Genomic DNA, 18223 nt, shown 5'->3' on the forward strand with positions numbered 1-18223 from the left:
GCAAATGTAGCTAACCTAAGCTTGCCTGATTGTCCGGTTTAATCCGGGTTTGCCTGGATTTTTAATTAAAAAAAAAGAGAGCTCCGCTCTGACTCGAATGCCCGATTTTCATTAAAAAAAGCCCAGATTTTGCCTGGATTTTTCACTTTATTTACCAAAGTTAAAGCAAAAAAAAAGCGATTTGAGTTTTAAATTTATGTTTATTTATGCGTCCAAAACGCAATTTTTTTTAACAAGTTTTATGAAAATAATCATGAATGGTTTTCTTTTGGAACTCTAAAACACGATTTAAAATTTGCTGTTAAGTTTTATTTTTTTTATATTTTTGTAGAGAAATTCCTGTGTTTGACCAAATTTGCCCGGATATTGCCCAAATAATAAGTCAAATAGCCCGGATACGTGTGGTTAAACATTTTGGCAACCTTAAACTAACCATTATAAACATTTTGGGACGTGTTTTCAAATTCGAAAAACTAATGTTGAACAACTTAACGTGAGTAATCCTAAATGAAAAAAAAATTTTTTTTGAAGTTTCTTCTGTCAATGCATTGTTTGAGCGAAAAATATCACAAGAAAAATTCAGTCACCAAACCCCCCCCCCCCCCCCCCCCCCATGAGGCGGTTCTTCCTACGGCTCTGCTTCGAACTGATGCATCAAATGGTGTCAGTAGATTTTTATCAAATAGACATGGAATAGTTGTATTTCTAGATTACTTTAATCAGGGTTTCTAGCGATTTTTCGTTTTGAAATTCCAAAGTTTTTCCGGTTTTCTCTCGGTTTGTTTCCCGGATATAAATGATGATTTTCCAGATATTTATTATAGTTGTTTTTTTTTTTATTATAACATCATGACGAATAAAAAATTCAATGTAAAGGCCTTTCTGAAAATTGCATCCCAAAACTTTTTGACCGGTACGGAATCATGACAGTTACTTCGACGCCGTCTTTTCGTATCAAATTTACAGGATTTCATGAATTTTTAAACGAATCTAATGAAAATGGCATCTTTTCATTGTTTTGCTCCACAATTTCAACAATTTTGCAAAAACAAGTCCAGTTAACTTGGTTTTAAAATTATAATGTAGTACTTTTGAGCCACTGTGAAATTTTGTAGAATATCTATACATTTTTAGAAAAAAAATCTGTAATGGGGATTTGTCATACAAAACTTTAAATCATCAGATTGCATTTTTTAGAAAAATTGTTAATTATTAATACAAAATTATGAATAACATTAGTGGTGAACTGGGTAGTCACTTGAATTTACGTAACGCTGACAATTACCCCCCCCCCCCCCCCCATCTTCTCATGATTTTAAACACTGATTATCGAAGGTAAAAAAACTAACATATTTTTTTAACGGTCTTTAAAACGGAATTATTATCAATCCAAATCGCTTCTTAGCCTACTCATTGATGATAACTCTCCGATTAAAAAAAATTATTTGTCTTACCTATTACGAGTTGCTCTGTGCTTGTTATCTGGTGATCTGCCTTGTTTACTTTATTTTGTTCAAGCAGCATAGCTTGTTATGCAAAATATACTCCACTTAGTAATATTAGTCGAAATAATCAAAATAGCTGAATAATCAAAATCAATTGAGAAAAAATAGTAAAATTTCCGTCTTCGGATTGGATTGAGTTCTTGGGAGTAAATGTACCTAATATTTGGTTTATCAAGAAAGCTGCGATTAAACTGAAATTTTTTAGGAAAAAAAATCGTTACGTAACGATGAACATACCTCCATCCCTCCCCTATTATACAATTCGTAACGCGAGAGCTTACTCACTCCCTCCCCTAGGAGCGTTACGTAATTTATGGATGCTCCCTAAGATATACATAAGATATACAGATGCGTTAAAAAAATAATGAAACCGCGTGAAGCTGCGCACCAACTTCCAACTTTGACAACCTGCCATTTCTTTCTCGGTTGATATTTTTTTCATGAAAATTCTACACACTTTAGTTCAACTATTCAACTAATACTCTACGAAATTTGAAGTCTTTACAATGACGGGAAACAAAGATAGAGCTATTTCCGTAAAAAAGAGAAATTTGGAGTTGCTTCACTAAACTTGCTGTATCTTCGACAGTTTTCATTGAAAAATCTTGAAATTTAAAAATGTTTGATCCAATACCAGGCCAAGTTTCGTCAAAATCCATGAACATGATAAAAAAGTGTGTCGGGTAGAAAATCAGATTCATTATCACCCAGCAGACGATTTCATTCTTTTTTGGACGGATGTTTGTATGGAAAACATCGTAATCCATGTATTGTTGTTTTTTTTCTTTCACAAAATCAAAATTTGTAATTTGTTTGTAAATTGATAGAAACTTCATTCCTGCTTTGTAAAGAAATAGAAATTGTTCCAACAGAGCTGTTATTGAAACACAAGAGCGAATTGAATACTCGCTTTAATTGTGTATCAAATTTGTTTATCGGAATAATTAGCAGGTCATTTCTGAACCTCTGTTCTTCTTATTTCGAACTCTATTGAAACATTTTCTCTACCGAAACAAAGCACGAATGAAGTTATTATCAATTTACAACATTCTTCGTAATAAATTTTGATTTTGTTAATAGAGTTTTTCCCGGTATTCTCGGTTTTCCCGGTTCGCTAGCAACCCTGTCATTTCTAATTCATTACCTTCATCAAAAAAAAAAAAAATAGATTTCAAAATTTTTCGTTTTAAAGACACAAAGAGCTCCCAGAGAATCAGTACGTTTTTGAAGCTTATTTCTAGGGCTACACATCTGAAGCTTATATATCTTGGAATCACGGAAAACTATTTTTTTTGGATCGATTAATTACATAAGTATTTAAGTTGACTTGTTTAGATTTATTGATAGAAATGTTTTTTAGACAAATAAATCACTATCTGGATACAAACTTTGAATTTTTATCGCTCCAGCCCATCCCATCGCAGAGGCCTTAAAATTTGCACAATTGATAGGAACCCAAAAAAGAGAAGCATTCATGTGGATACTTTACTCTCAAGTCAGTGAAATGAATTTTCATTTTCTCAAAATATGTCAACATCAAAAAACTGAATAAAATTTGAAATCCAATTTGTCATCGAAGGTCATTCGAATCTACAGCAGTTGAAGAATTATTTTATTCTTTTCTGGATGAGTGATAAATTGGGAACAAATTCAAAAACCTCAAAGCTGAATTCACACTACGTATCAAAAGTTACGACTGAATTTCAAGAATAATTTTAATTTGAAAGATTATAATTTGAATTTTTCGCTTTAAGATTCAAAACGTTAAAACATTGATTATGATACGGAACTCACAATTTTCAATAAGAAGATTCAGTTCATATTGTTGTAAAATATTTGTTCGAAGAAGTTTAAACTCACACCAAACGTAACCCAATATGCTATGCTGTGATGCTAAGCTAATATGATGTTGATGAAGATGTTTGGTGATTAACATTAGCATAATAAGCGTTAAAAATGCAAATTAAGTTCATTTTCGGGAATCATTCCTAAAAATATCAAACCACGCTTTCACGCTTTCTTTAAGGCTTAACAAATCTAGCCTCTTCAGATGGTGGGACTAGTTTCACCTATCCCTGTAAAAAAAACCGTTCGAATTGGCGATCTGGATAAACTGTTCGATGCGCCACTGATTGGCGACGATCAATTAGTGCCGATGATATATGTTCGCTACCAGCAGCCTGATCATCACCAAGCTGTGGTGTCCGAGTGGTTAAGGAGATGGACTTGAAATCCATTGGGTTCTACCCGCACAGGTTCGAATCCTGTCTACAGCGTTACTTTTTTACAACAAAAAATTGATATTGATACCTACGATTTTGAGATGGAATTGTAAATTGAATATACTTTTATGGGTATTTATATACATCGGACGCCTGAAACAAGTCGGGACACAATCTATTTAAAAAAAAATGGAAATCAAATATTGAATTTTGTGATTTGCTTGTTTTGTTGTATCATTTGGGCCTGTTGGGTTTATTCATCCCATCAACGCCAGCAAATCTTGTGAATGAAAATCGATTTTCTTTTTTTTCTGTCGTCATGTTTTACGATCGATGCATCGATCGATTTGAACCAAGTCCAACTCGTTAGGTAACAGTCAAGTGTAGTCCTTCCCGGCTTAGTTCAAAGGAATCAGTTCGCTGGGATAGTGTTGTTTCGTGATTTCAACAATTTTCCTTGAATATGAGCCTTGAGGAGACAGTGTTTAAACCGATTGGAAAATATCATGTTGGAACGGTGATTTTCTTCCATGCAGCAGGTACGCATTGTGATTTTTGGGAAAGAAAATGGTGTCTCCCAAGCGGAAAATGAAAGCGGATAAATAGAAAAACTAATTTCATTTCAATTGAAAATAAGACGAACGCTTCAAGTGTAATAAAAACTTCACCAAACGAGATTTGTCAGCATATTTTGAAGTGTGTAGAGTACGAAAAGTTAATAGAAGATTGTATGGTTTTCTAATATTTTTTTATTCATTCGAGTGTAAAGGAACCTAATGCGCATCGCAATGTGAGTGTCTTGAATTTTGAAATCGAATGCGATTACCTACGTCAATCTAATACTACGTTTAAAATTCAGCAAATCAAAACTGAAGAAACGCAAAATCTTAAAATAGGATTAAATATAAATTTCAAATTTAAACCATCCATAATTTAAAGTAGATAAGAAAGTTTGGAATTCAAAACACCTTGGTCGAAATCTACCAAACACAAACAAAGATAAGTAGTCAAGATTATGATTAGAGTGTCCATTTCCCGACCATTTTCCTGTTCCAGGGAATCGGGAAATCTGGTGACCTGTGTCCCGGGAAATATTCAAAAACATGTAAAATATATGCACTTCGATTCAAATATACCTAATTTAACGAACCTTTCGTGAATACAAGCCCATAATTTGTTCAAAATGTACTCTTCATTATGTTTTTAACTTATTTTTTATTAAATAAATAAAACTGTTTTCAACAATAATAAATTAAAAACAGTCAAACGGACTGTAAAATAACCTGAATATGTCAAATGAAGAATTCATTCATGCAATTAGGGGTAAATTGAATAAAAAAAAATATCTTTTCATTTGTTCGGTTATTCCAACCTTTTTTCGTTTTTCTGAATATTTTACATATTTGCTCTTCATATGAAAAAAAAATACGATGTATTCTTCATTTTTAAGTTTTGAAATTCATCTGGCTTCAAAGCCAGAGGAAAACAAGTGCATAAATGTTACTTTCTATAAAACACAATCTGCCTACCTGCTGCGCGATTTTTCATATATTTTTCGAAGTGTTGTGGGGTTTCGTTCAATGAAAACGATGTGGAAACACATATTATCTTTTTTAACTTATCTATTTAAAAAATTGCACCAATTGGCTGCAAAATGTCTACTGCCATAGAAATCGGAATATCCTCAATGAATTATGTATGACTACATTTTCAAAAAGAACAATAAGAATGGTTTCGGAGGCTATCAGGCTTTTCCAGAGAAATAATTTCATACATGTCGGGAATTCCCGGGAATGAAACTAACGTTCCGGGAATCGGGAATTCCCGAATTTTTCAAATTTCTGGAAATTCCCGCCCGGGACGGAAACTCTAATTATAACACTATAAAATATTTCATAAAACAATATTTAGAACGCAAAATGATGGGAATACTGAATGCACCATTGGGATATAGAAACGAGAATGCATTAGGTTGTTATTAAATTGTACTTTGTCTGGGATTCTGGGGGCTCAACCTTTAAATGATAGCTTCGGATGTGGGAAACAAACTTTTTTATAACGGCATCTCAGAAAAATTATGGACGCACTGGTTCGGTTATTGACAAAAGGGAATTTTTTCGACACTTATCCCTAATAAAATTCTAAAATCTTGAAAATGTATCAAACATGTGTCTATTATATTTTTTAAAATTTTCTGAACATAAGTTTTAAACTAAAAATTTGTTGAGACTGTTTTGAACTTCGAATTTGTAGGTATGACTTTTGAAATTTATAAAAAAATATATATTTTCAATCTACAAAAAAATGTACTTTTAATTGAAGTTTCAACAAAAAACGAACCCAAAAGATGCTTAAAATTCAAGTTTTATTGAGTTAAAAAGTCCACCTTAAAAAGGCGACCTCTAAAAATCATTTTTCTGAGACGCCGCCTTAGAAAAGTTTGTTTTTACACCATAAGCTATTATTTGAAGGCTGAGCCTCCAGAATTCTTGACATAGTGCAATTTTGGAGTGGAGTATGCATGCATATTAGGGTGGCACTACATGGCCGTAGGACTAGCGGTGTTTAAGGGGTTAAACCCCCCAATGAGGTTCCAGGAAAAGAAAGTGAGATATCCTACTCTACACTCAAATTTTTTTAATTCTTAATCTTATATTCATGAATGAGTAAGGTTATTCGAGAGTAACAAACTTGATTCAAAACTGATGCCAAAACGGCAAAAACTAATCCCCGGTTCAGAATTCTACTACTGTAAACATTCCATAATTTGTCTTGCACGTATCTAAGCCCCCAATTTTTTTTGGAAAAACTTGCCAAATCAATCATTTAAATCCAAAAACAAGGCAATATCCTGGAAAATTTGAGAAAATTCAAGAATTATTCGGAAGAGAGAACGATAAAGGAAAATCACTTCAAAATTTCATGTATATTTTGAAAAAAAAAAAAATTATTTTGATAAAAATCGCTTCTGGACTCGAAAATCAAAACTTATCATTACTAAATTTTTTTGTATGAGAAGATCCACTGCGACCAACTTTTTGTGATCTATTGTGGAATAACCCAATTTATTATTTATCATTACTAAATTAGTATTTCTTGCCCAGTTTTTCATAAAAAAAAAACCGTAGATCCAGGCCGTGCCTGAATAGTCTCATTTTTCTACTAAATGATCGGACAAGCCATGATAAAACCGAGCATTCTGGAATGCCTATCCTACAATATTTCAAAAATTTCTCATTTGTTGATTGAAAATCAGTTCTGAATAATAAATTTTTAATGAAATTAAATTCATTCCAGAAATTCTGATACTATATTATCGAAATCGAGATAGTATTTCTGTTTTTATATTTCGGATTCTGTATCTTTCAAAGGATTTTTGGTTTTCAATTGGATTCATCATAATTAATTAAAAATAAAGAGCTGTTTTGAAATTCTGGTTCAAAATTAGTTTTGTAGTTAATTCAAAATTTGGTCCATGAATTTCAAAATGCGTATGCTAGTTTAAAATTTGATTTGATTTTGGTCCCAAGTAACTTAAAAATGTATAAAACAACGAAATCTGATGTTCTCTCGAAAGTTTTTATGTCAAAAATCTACTTTTAAATTTAAAAAATAACCAAAGAGGTAACCAAAGTAAATTCGGACAATTTAATTTTGATGCTAAATAACTGAGGAATGCATGAAACGAAACGTCGAGAACTGATGTAAACTCAAAAACAAACAAAAAAAATGATTAAAAGTCGACTTTCCTGGACCTTGTTTTTCGGAAAACCGGCCATTTTTCGGAAAACCTCGGAAGTCCCGAAAGTTTTGGCAAATTTTAAAATCGATTTTTGTCAAAATTTTTTCTATCGAGATAACACCATATTTCGATTTTCCGAATTTTCTTTGGTGTTTTTTTTCAATTTTAAAGTCGATTTTTGACATTTTTTTCAGAACTACACCAGATTTCGATGTTTTAAACATTTTTAAATCATTTGGCATCAAAATTTAAATTCCGTTTTTTTTTCGATTTCTTTTGGTCCCCCCTCTTGTGATTTTTAAAGGTAAAAACCCGAAACTTTGAGCACTTTGAGACACCTCTGTATCAAGTCCGATTGAGCTTAAATTTTGAACGGGTCTGCTTTTGGGGCCAATCTATAAAATGTTTATGGTCGGTTTTCAAAATTCGATCATGAATTTTTTTCCAAACATCCATTGCCACTCTAATGCATATGTTGACACAGATTATTAAAAAGGTTAAAATTAACAACCTGGGAATCCTGTGATTTTATTCTAGCCTTTTAAATTTATGATGCAACATTTAGTATTTTCTAGATATTAGTAGGCAGGTATGGAACTTAGAGTTTTTATTTCAAGAATGAGCATCAGTTATTAAAGAAACAAAGTTCATAATATTGAATTCGTATTTTCGAAACATATGAAACATGAAGTTGAAACAAAAATATGCAGGTAATCGATGCTGCATAAGAAGAAGAAGAAGAAGAAGAAGAAGAAGAAGAAGAAGAAGAAGAAGAAGAAGAAGAAATTATAAATGGAAATCCGAAACACTGTTTGAAAGTAATTTCTACAGAATAAAAGCTATAAGAAATTTTCGAATAAGATAAATTGAGATTAAGGAAATTAGAATCAATTTTCAAGAGTTTTTCAGATTGATTTTTTTTGTTTTCGTAAGCAACGTTTCTAAACTCAGAGTTATTAACAGCGAAATCAGAATATGGTTATTTCGGATAAAATCTCTGGAAACTTTATTTTACAGACCCAACATGAAGGATTCCGAATTCACAAAAACAGGTTTTAATTTGCAGTCATAAAAAACAATATTCAGAATTTCACCTTTATAGTCAGTTAAGCTTTGAATGCTCCTTAAAATAAATTTATTTATAAAGCAATTTATTTCAAAGCAAATTTTCTATTTATTATTAAATTTGAACATGAATTTGGAAATTTGAAATTCCGTTATCAGATCAGACCTACGAAAATTTAGCTAACGTAAATAGGTACAAAAGGTAAAAATTAAGAGATCTGCACTGTCTGTACTTTCATGTTCAAATAAAAAAAACGAAAACAAAATGTTTGGAAGTCTTTAATTGGAGAGTCAGCCTTTAAAATTAAGCTCATCCTATAAAGAATAACGAAGAAAAAAAAGAATTGAGATTTTGGGATTTAAAAATCTAGAATTTAGAAAGCAGTGTTTGGAGTTTCAATACAGCGTTTTGAATAATAAATTTATAATTCTACGTTTTTATTTGAGAACACAGAATTTGAAGATCGGTTGTGCACATATCTAATTATGGGAATTTTTGATTCGATCACAACATTAAAATTTCAAAATTGTGAACTCATAACATAAAATTGAGGGACGAAAACTTAAAATTTTGGACTAAAAAATTATAAATTTGTATACAATACCGAAAAAGGAGATTCAAGTTTTCAGTTACCTGATTCAAATGCAAGAAATTTAAATTATCAAGCCAGAAATTCTAATGAGAATTTTTAGATTCACATGTTTATTTTTAGAATCAGATCAAAAAGTTATAATTTGTAATTTGAACAGCAAAGTTAAAAATTCAGGATTCAGATGTAGATTTCATACTTAGCATTTGAAAATTGAAGACAAAGATCCTTTGAATTTTGATATCTTGATAGCGATTTAAGAATTTAATTCAAACCTTAGAATTTAGCGATCTCAATTTGAATTCTGATTAAGAAACAACTGAAACTTAAACTTCAAGAAAAATGCTAGAAATTGTATTGATGAATAAAGGGCGAACACGAAATTATTGCGACATCAAAAATGTCATGCCAATTTTCTTATAATGTTTAGAGTCAAACCAAAATTTTAGGGTAGTTTTATACATATGTTTACTTCAAAAATCAAAAGAAAAGTTAATCGATGGAGCCTTGAGTGTAAAATTGAACGCATTTTCGCTTGATCCATCAAAGTCTTTACAGTGTCATCTGGTACCAGTTTTTCAGTTTTTTTTCATTTTCTTAACATGTCTTTCTCGTCTTTGACTGTCTTCTTGGTCTTCCGAAGTTCCCGCTTCATTATTGCCCAGTACTGCTCCACAGAGCGCAGCTCCGGACAGTTTGGCTTGTCCTTTGGAACAAAATGGACAGAATTGGCCTAATACCACTCCTGGACACTTTTTGAATAGTGACATGATGCCAAATCTAGTCAAAATAGCGGAGCTTAATCGTGCTGCTGCGAGAATGGCAAAAGGCGCTTCTCGAGGCACTCAGATTAGTAGATCTTGCCATTTACTGTGCCATTTGTCACGAAAGGTGCCCTCCTCAGTGTGTATGAGTAGATGGCTTGCCAAACGAGATATTCGAAGAAGAATTTCGACATTTTTTTCTTCTTAAATTTATCGTCCACATTGAACTTGCTCTTGCCGGTGAAGAATTCCAACCCCGGAATTTGCTTAAAATTGGCTTTTTTAGACGTTTCGTCGTCCATCACACAGCAGTCATATTTTGTCAGCTTCTTCTCGTAGAACTTCCGTGCCCGAGTTTTAGCCATCGATTGTTGCCGCTCATCGCGTTTTGGGAAGTTCTATATCTTGTATGTATGTAGTCCAGCTTTCTTCTTTGCATTCTGGACGTAGCTCTGCGACATGCCGATCTTTTTAGCCAAATGACGGCTTAAGACGTTGGTGTTTGCTTTAATCATCCGCTTCTCCTTTCGCTCCGTCTTTTTTTTTTCTCCGGTCCCGGTTTTCTTCCAGCTCCTTTGCCGTGATCCAACGTCAACTGCTTCAACACTCTGGAGACGATTGAATGGTGAATGTTCAACATTTCTCCCAACTGCCGGTGCAACAGGTCAGAAAATTCCAGGTGTTAGGAAAGAATTTGTTCTCTCGACTCACGTTGGTTTACCTCCATTTTATGACGTCGATTTTGAGAGCATGTAAACAATACAAATCAATGAAAAAGTTTGTAAAATTTTGTTGATTTTTACCCAATGGTAAAAAGTTATTCCATGTTGAATGTGTCGCAATAATGTCGTGTTCGCCCTTTAAACCTTAGAGTTAAAAATTCATAAATTAAAAAATTAGAATGCGGCATTCACGAAACCTCATGAAAAAATTGGGGTTTTGAATGAATGAAATTAAGAATCTTTTATTTTATTTGAGAATATTAGCTCATGGATTGACACATTTTCAACAGCGGAGCTGAACAATTCTGAACTACGAATAATGAAGTTAAGAATTTTGGGATTGAAATCTTTTTAACCCTCATCCGCATTAGAGTGTCATTTTGACACTATTGCAAGTTTGAAGGCTTGTAACTTTTTTCAGAAGCTTCAAAAAACAAAAATTTCTTCGGGTACCCTAAATGAATTCAAAAGTTCTTTAATATTGCATCTTTACTTTATTTATGGACGAACCCTGGAAGCTTGGACAAAAAAAACTCCCTTTTCCGACTTAGAGTGTCATTTTGATACTCCAAAAGTAAAATCTATTTAAGTCGTTTGGATTTTTATGAATTTCATATAAAACTTATGTCAATAGAAACCTTGTAATGTCAGTAAAATATGTTTAGAACATTATATATAGCTAAAGCTTCTAGTTTTCTCGTTATTCAGCATGAAAGAAAAAAATCCGAAAAAACATGCCTCAGGAAAACTGCTGTACACACAACGAAAAAAATCTGTAAAATCACATCACATGTGATGTAAATAAAAAGAAGCATCATATATGACGGAGTTTTCAGTGCTAGTTGGAAATTACACGCCAGTGAAATGTTGCAACGTGTAAAATAAAAAATGATGTAAAGTATGGCAACATGTAAAATAAAAATGATGTAAATTATAAAACCACTGAATATTGGAGGAAAAACTTTCCAATTGGAATCTGTTTTGTTTTATTTATTGGTATTTATGATTCAATACTGGAATTATCTCATGTCATAATAAAAATAAAACCTTTTTGTTATTAATTAAGTTTATTTCATTTGGTGACAATGATTTTTTTAATCTCACAATTTTTTATATTAGGAGTCACATTCACACTTATATTTTTTCTCGAAGACCGGATCCAAAGTTGAATAACTTGGAGCTGCTTCCAACACCGCTTCCTGCTTCACGAAGATCTCTGGGAACTTTAATCGCGGGAAAACTGCTTAAAAAATACTTTTTGGTGCACGACTTTGACTTGACACTTTGTTTAAATTTGTCTGATCCTATTAAATTGAAATTCAATGTCCTCATCACATTCCATGTCGTGTAATTTTAAGAAATTTCTATTTCCATTACATCACATATGATGTAACGAAAACGAAGCATCACATATGATGGGATTTTCAGTGCGAGTTGAATATTCCACTTCTGTAAACTTCAAAAGACGTGTAAAATTTAAAGACATGTAAAATATTAAAGACGTGTAATATTTAATTCGCACTGAAAATTCCGTCGTATGTGATGCTTCTTTTTATTTACATCATATGTGATGTAAATTTACATCAAATAATCGCGTTCCGTGTCAAGTAATATTTGTGTCATATGAATTCAGTGCTGTTAAGGATTCAACTTTTTTTAATTTGTAAATTTACATCAATAAATCGAGTTCCACGTCATGTAATGATACAGGTTTTCAATTTCAGTGTTGTTAAGGATTCAGATTTTTTTTCTGTGTAGTTCATATATTCATCATTATTTCAGCTCTCGGCTTCGCTCTCTGCCCAAATCACCACCCACCGTACCTACTCGGAGAGCAAACAAACACGTTTTGCTGGATGCGCTGCTTGTGGTTCTAGAAATTCAGGAATAATTTTGCGTTTATAATTTTCATATTTTTGTGAAATCTCACAAAAAAAAATTTAAAACTATTTCTTGGCTTCATAATGTAGACATTAACTTCAGCTTTCATATGCATAAGGCAAATATTTTTTGGACGTGTAATATATGAACTACAGCAGTTTTCCTGAGGCATGTTTTTTCGGATTTTTTTTTCTTTCATGCTGAATAACGAGAAAACAAGAAGCTTTAGCTAAATATAATGTTCTAAACCTATTTTACTGACATTACAAGGTTTATTGTGATATAAGTTTCATTGTAATAGGTTAGATATAAAAAGAGTTATGACGATTTTAGCTTGGAGTGTCAAATTGACACTCCTTGTGCTGATTAGGGTAATGAAATTTAATGCGGATGAGGGTTAAGAAATACAGTAATATGTTCAAAATAAGAACCTAAGAATTGTAGAATTCATATCAGTATACAGAAACCAGCTTTTAAAGTCAGATTGCATTATTAAAAAAAAACAGTCAGATATTTAAATTAAACCTTAATCCTGCACCTTCACAGTTTTTCACAAGTTCAGATTAAAGAAAATTTACGGAGAGAAGTAAAAAATATATTGTTTTTTTTTTCGTACGCAGAAGACAACGGGGAAGACTTTGCCGAATTCATCCGGTTGCTTTTGGGCCGCAGGATGGAATTCCGGCACATCAAGGTAATATTTCCGACCGCACCTCTTCAAACGTATACACCGAAAGGAGGTCGGGATGCTAACGTTTGGTTCAACTGGAAGCGCATTGAACGCGATTGTCCGGAAATGCTCTCATCGCTGGCATCGATCTACGACCAGGTCGAAGCCATCATTGAGCGGGAAATATCGGAAGGCGTTCCGGCCGGTCGAATTATCGTTGGTTTGGAACTATTGAAGTTCGTTTAACACTGATGAAAATACTAACGTGCATTGTTGTTAAAATTTTAGGTGGTTTTGAAATGGGAGGAACCATGGCCTTACACACAGCGTTTCGAGTAAACAGAGATTTGGGAGGAGTTTTTACTCTTTCTTCATTTCTTAACAGTGGGTCCATCGTTTACGACTCGATGGAATTTGTGACAAGGGATGAGCGACTACCGGAATTGTTAATGATCCATGGCGAGTTGTAAGTATTCCTTACCATTTTAAAACTATTCGGATACTGATAATGTCGATGCTTTCGAACAGAGACAACCTCATTCCGGTGGATTGGGGTCGGGCAACCTTCGAGGAGCTAACTAACTTTGGAGTACAAGGCGAGTTCGTGACGCAGTGGAATATGGCCCATGAAATACGCCTCAAACATCTGCAGCAGATTATCCAGTGGATTCTGATGCTAGTGCCACCACCCCGGGATGACATTCCGACACCTCCGCCTCGGCCGGCCAAGGAGGAATCGGAAAACAAGAAGGACGAATCGGAGATTATGATACGGATGTTCATCAAGATATTCGGGAAAGAATTTTGAAGACGTTAGATACACTTTATATTTGATCAATGAATGTAAGCTTATTTAGCTTGGTTATTTTTGAACAGTGTCAAGTAAAAACAAACTAAATTTTAAAAATTTTAACTTGGTATCTTCGGTACATCAAATTTTTGTCAAAACATAAACCTTTCCTTGTGCAAGTTGATGTTCTTTCACGAAAAAAAACACTAATTTGTTAAGAAAAACGACGCAAAATATTGGTGGCTCTAGAGACTAGAAACGAATTTAAAATATTGAATATTGAAAATATCTGCAAAGTCCTTAAAAATGTGTATTAAATATCAGTTAACAATAAAAATAACAATTAAAAATACCAATGTTGAAATTCTCTCCAATTAAATAGAAAAAAATACATAAGTCCTAAGGATTACGACCATTTCGACAAATCTATTCTTTTGAGGACATATCACTCACCATAAGCACAGACTCATGCATCCAAAAGTTTAAAAAATCTTAGGAAAAACAAAAGTTGAATAAAATTCAGGATCTCATTAACAGCTCACAAGCTCACTTTTGTGGAAAATCAGTACTCTAAAAGACATCACAATGTTCTCATATTGATTTGTAATTTTTCATATGGAGATATTTTTATTATCTGACAGGCTGAATAAGCTATAAAAAGTGTTTAAATTTAATGTCTGTGTCAACAAATATTGAGCTTAAAATACTTTTTTGTAGTCCATGTAAATGATCTTGAGCGGAACTAAATGGCTCAATTCGACACAACTCGGAACAGTTGATCAAGCTGTATGGATAGGTGTTATATCCGAATGATTTTTTTAGTTCAGCGGATAGATCTTGGTTTCTGCTTTCTAATGATGGTTTGTAGAATATTTTAGAGTAAATCCTTATAACTCTACAGCTGCTTTACTGAAGGAAGAAATCTGATCTTGAGCGGGACCAAAATATGATCTAGAGCGGAACCATTTTGTACTGTAAACATCTTTAATAGCCCCATTCCTAATCTTTGTGTAACGGTGAAAACTTCAATTTAATTTCATCTTTATAAAGTTTTTTTTTTTTTTTTTTTTTTTTTTTATGGCGTTTAAATAGCTCGGGGAGCTGACGCTGGAAATGAAAATTAGAATAGTTTGGAGAAGAAAATTTAAAGTTTAGAGAAGGCAGCGTAGAATAGTAAGCGATCTTGAGACGTTTGAAAAAAGCTAGATTTAAGAATAAGCCATCGTAATTCATAAACCGCAAATACACATCCACTGGAGCATTGGGGAGGAATATGGTATTTGAATATGTTAACCTACTCCTTTCTAACTTTCCAACTATTTGAATATATCTGAAGAGAGAGAAAAAAAAAACTCCACCTCCGAATGATCTGAAAAATAGAAAAGAACATTAAGAAAAATAGAAAATAACATTAAAATGACAATAAAAGGTCAAACAATCATTTCTGATCGGACCAGATTGACCATGTGATTGAGCTTTAGTTAAAAGCCGTGGGACCGACATCTAGGGGTTCCGTTTCACTTATGGTCGGAAGTGATCCGTTGATGCCTATAGCAACACTGAACTGTGATACTCTCACTATTCTATATTTAATGTTGCTATACGTCAAGGTATACCCATTTATATCAAAGTGATATAAATGAGCACTCAATCACGCCCACGGAATTTCATCTTTATAAAGTTCAAACATTAATGTTTAATGTTAGCCTTTCAAAGTTTCAAATATCCGTTCAAATTTATCTCTTATTCCAAAAAATATATACAATTTTTACTTTGATTCAATGTATCTAATTTTGAAAGAATCGATTCTCTAAACTTAAATTTTAGTTTTTTTTTAATCTGAAAATTAATTACGTTAGAATATTTCATTGATTATTTGAATTCAAGATTTATGTACTTTACCTAATATAAGATGCCATTTTCATCCCTGTTTTGAAATGAAAGGGAGTTGAGAAACTGGTTTTCCTAAAGAAACTATAGGCTCGTTAGGTTTTCCCGATGAAAATCATGAATTTCAAGAAAATGTTTGGTTTTTAGGTGCATACTCGGGAAATTCTTAAAAAATATAAAATTTTACATACCAAGATTGACAAAAGATCCGCAAAAAAGCAACTGATCGCCAAAGAATGCAAGAATAGCTAGAAGCAAGGTGTGTATATATAGGATCATAGAAGGATCATTCAGATACGGTTGGGAAAGAAGAAAAGAAAATGACTTACCATAAGCGAAATCCGGCTTCAGGTACATCATCTGAAACGGTGACAAGACACAGGTCTGACTGTATTCGAACTGGAAGAGTCATCATAACCCGAAAGTCATTCTCTGATGTTCATCCACTATTTCCCACGCGATTAGAATCAATTTGTACCGGAAATCATTCCTGAATTCGAATTCCGAATGCTTTGTTCATCGAAAGTAATATCACTGACCGGTTTTTCACGTCACTGAGCCGACAAAAGCACAAAAACACTTCGCGAATTATTCATTTCGAGTAGAAACCGCACTTGTAGAAGAAACGTTACGAAAAACTCGGGTACACGCACTTTTTAACGATTTTTTTTCGAACCACAGCGAATTACTTCCACTTCCGGTGAAGTTGTTTTCGATTTTGATTTGAACAACCGCAGTCAGTGTTGTTCCCATGACTTTATTTGCTTTGGTAATCTTTTTAAGAAAAACATCGCATAAAATTGAATAATGTTTTATTGTAAATCATTCATTGTTAGTCCCCCCCCAGACTGTACGTACATTAGAATATTTTTTCACCGTTGTAAACTAATCATTTCATTAAGTTTTATTTTGCAATTGTCTGTAGATTCTATTTGACTCTATAATTCTTTTGCGATGTTCTCCGAATTTTGTTGCGGCATTTATGAATTAAACAAATCGAGCACTTGTTGAATCAAAATTCGAGCAGCATGCTTGAATTTTTATCTCTCGTTTGCTTTGATCGCGTGCTTCTAAACAAATTCAATCCAAAATCGTCCGCGAGCAATGTCCGTTTCGTGTTTTTCTTTTTTCAGATTTTCACTGTTTTTCTAATTTTACCAATAGAGTCAAGAAGTTGGCCTTGTTTTTCGGTTTATTTCGTCAGTTTGTTCAGCAGCAATGAGGCTTATCGAAAAAGTATTCAACCCTACCGGTAAATCCCACATTGGAACGTTGATTTTCTTTCACGGATCTGGTAAGTGCGATTTTCATTTGGACGATAATAGTTCTGGTAGAATTGCTTGAACTGCCACGGAACATTGAACGATTATGTAAATTGAGCTTCGTCGCAGCTAGAATGAGGTCAGGTGGCAACATTTGGACTTCACAACGGACCAAATGCATTAGGCATTTTTAATTCCGACTAATCAATCCAGTATAAGAACACAACACAATTCACAATTCAGATTAAGTAGGTATTTTAAAAAATTTCATAGGTCTTTGATTTAAGATTAGAATTGAATATTTGATTTTGGAACAAGGATTCATTTGAGGATTAAAAAATATAGAAGTTTTTTTAAGGCCTGATGAATTTAGCATGCCGTTTTCGATTTTCAGATTTCAAAAACTGTTATTAAATTTATATCATTAATTACTGTTGTGTTACGTCCAATCCACTCTGCTTAGATCGAGATTTATCTACTTTCTTTTTTTGTCTAAACATCGGATTCAGATTTTGATTCTATCTTATGCTTTGACTTCTTTTAGGTGACACCGGAAGGGGCCTAACCGAATGGATCCGTTTTCTGCTGGGTCGGGATCTGGAGTTTCCGCACATAAAGGTAATCATTCCAACAGCACCGGTTCAGCCGTACACTCCGATGGGTGGAGAGAATTCGAACGTTTGGTTCAACCGGAAGCGCATTGAAATGGACTGTCCGGAAATTCGGACATCACTGGCATCGATCTACGATACGGTCAACGAAATACTGAAGCGTGAAATCGCACAAGGTGTCCCCGCTGAACGGATCATTGTTGGTAGGAAGAAATTTAAACCTTATAGATTTTTGTGGCATAATGGTTTGTAAATTATCTCAGGTGGATTTTCAATGGGAGGTGCCTTGGCACTACATACAGCTTATCACTTAAATCGAGATTTAGCTGGAGTGTTCGCAATTTCTTCCTTCCTCAATACCGGATCCATTGTGTATGATTCGGTGGGCTCGATTACCGAAGGTGAAAAGCTTCCTGATCTGTTGATGTTCCATGGCGAAAGGTGAGCTTTGAAAACCTTAATTTATAAAACAAATTTAATAATCCATAACATGAAATCCTTGCAGAGAC

The 18223-nt window shown here is 33.3% G+C and overlaps 2 protein-coding genes and 1 non-coding gene across 3 annotated transcripts; all 3 read left to right on the top strand.

Annotated features, from left to right (window-relative positions):
• Positions 1-3699: 3699 nt before the first annotated feature.
• Trnas-uga (transfer RNA serine (anticodon UGA)) lies at positions 3700-3781 on the top strand. The gene has a single exon. It is a non-coding gene; the product is annotated as a tRNA-Ser (tRNA).
• Positions 3782-4132: 351 nt separating this feature from the next.
• LOC129760255 (lysophospholipase-like protein 1) lies at positions 4133-14316 on the top strand. Its single transcript, XM_055757862.1, has 4 exons — positions 4133-4266; positions 13112-13381; positions 13450-13627; positions 13690-14316. Exons 1-4 carry the CDS (start codon positions 4191-4193, stop codon positions 13967-13969), a joined length of 804 nt encoding a protein of 267 aa, XP_055613837.1. The 5' UTR covers positions 4133-4190; the 3' UTR covers positions 13970-14316.
• A 2615-nt stretch (positions 14317-16931) lies between these two features.
• On the top strand, positions 16932-18159 carry LOC129760256 (lysophospholipase-like protein 1). The gene is made up of 3 exons (XM_055757863.1): positions 16932-17135; positions 17648-17917; positions 17978-18159. The coding sequence occupies exons 1-3, from the start codon at positions 17060-17062 to the stop codon at positions 18157-18159; spliced, it is 528 nt and encodes a 175-aa protein (XP_055613838.1). The 5' UTR covers positions 16932-17059.
• Positions 18160-18223: the final 64 nt, after the last annotated feature.

The sequence above is a fragment of the Uranotaenia lowii genome, unplaced genomic scaffold (genome assembly GCF_029784155.1).
Source record: "Uranotaenia lowii strain MFRU-FL unplaced genomic scaffold, ASM2978415v1 HiC_scaffold_533, whole genome shotgun sequence".
Taxonomy (NCBI): Eukaryota; Metazoa; Arthropoda; class Insecta; order Diptera; family Culicidae; genus Uranotaenia; species Uranotaenia lowii.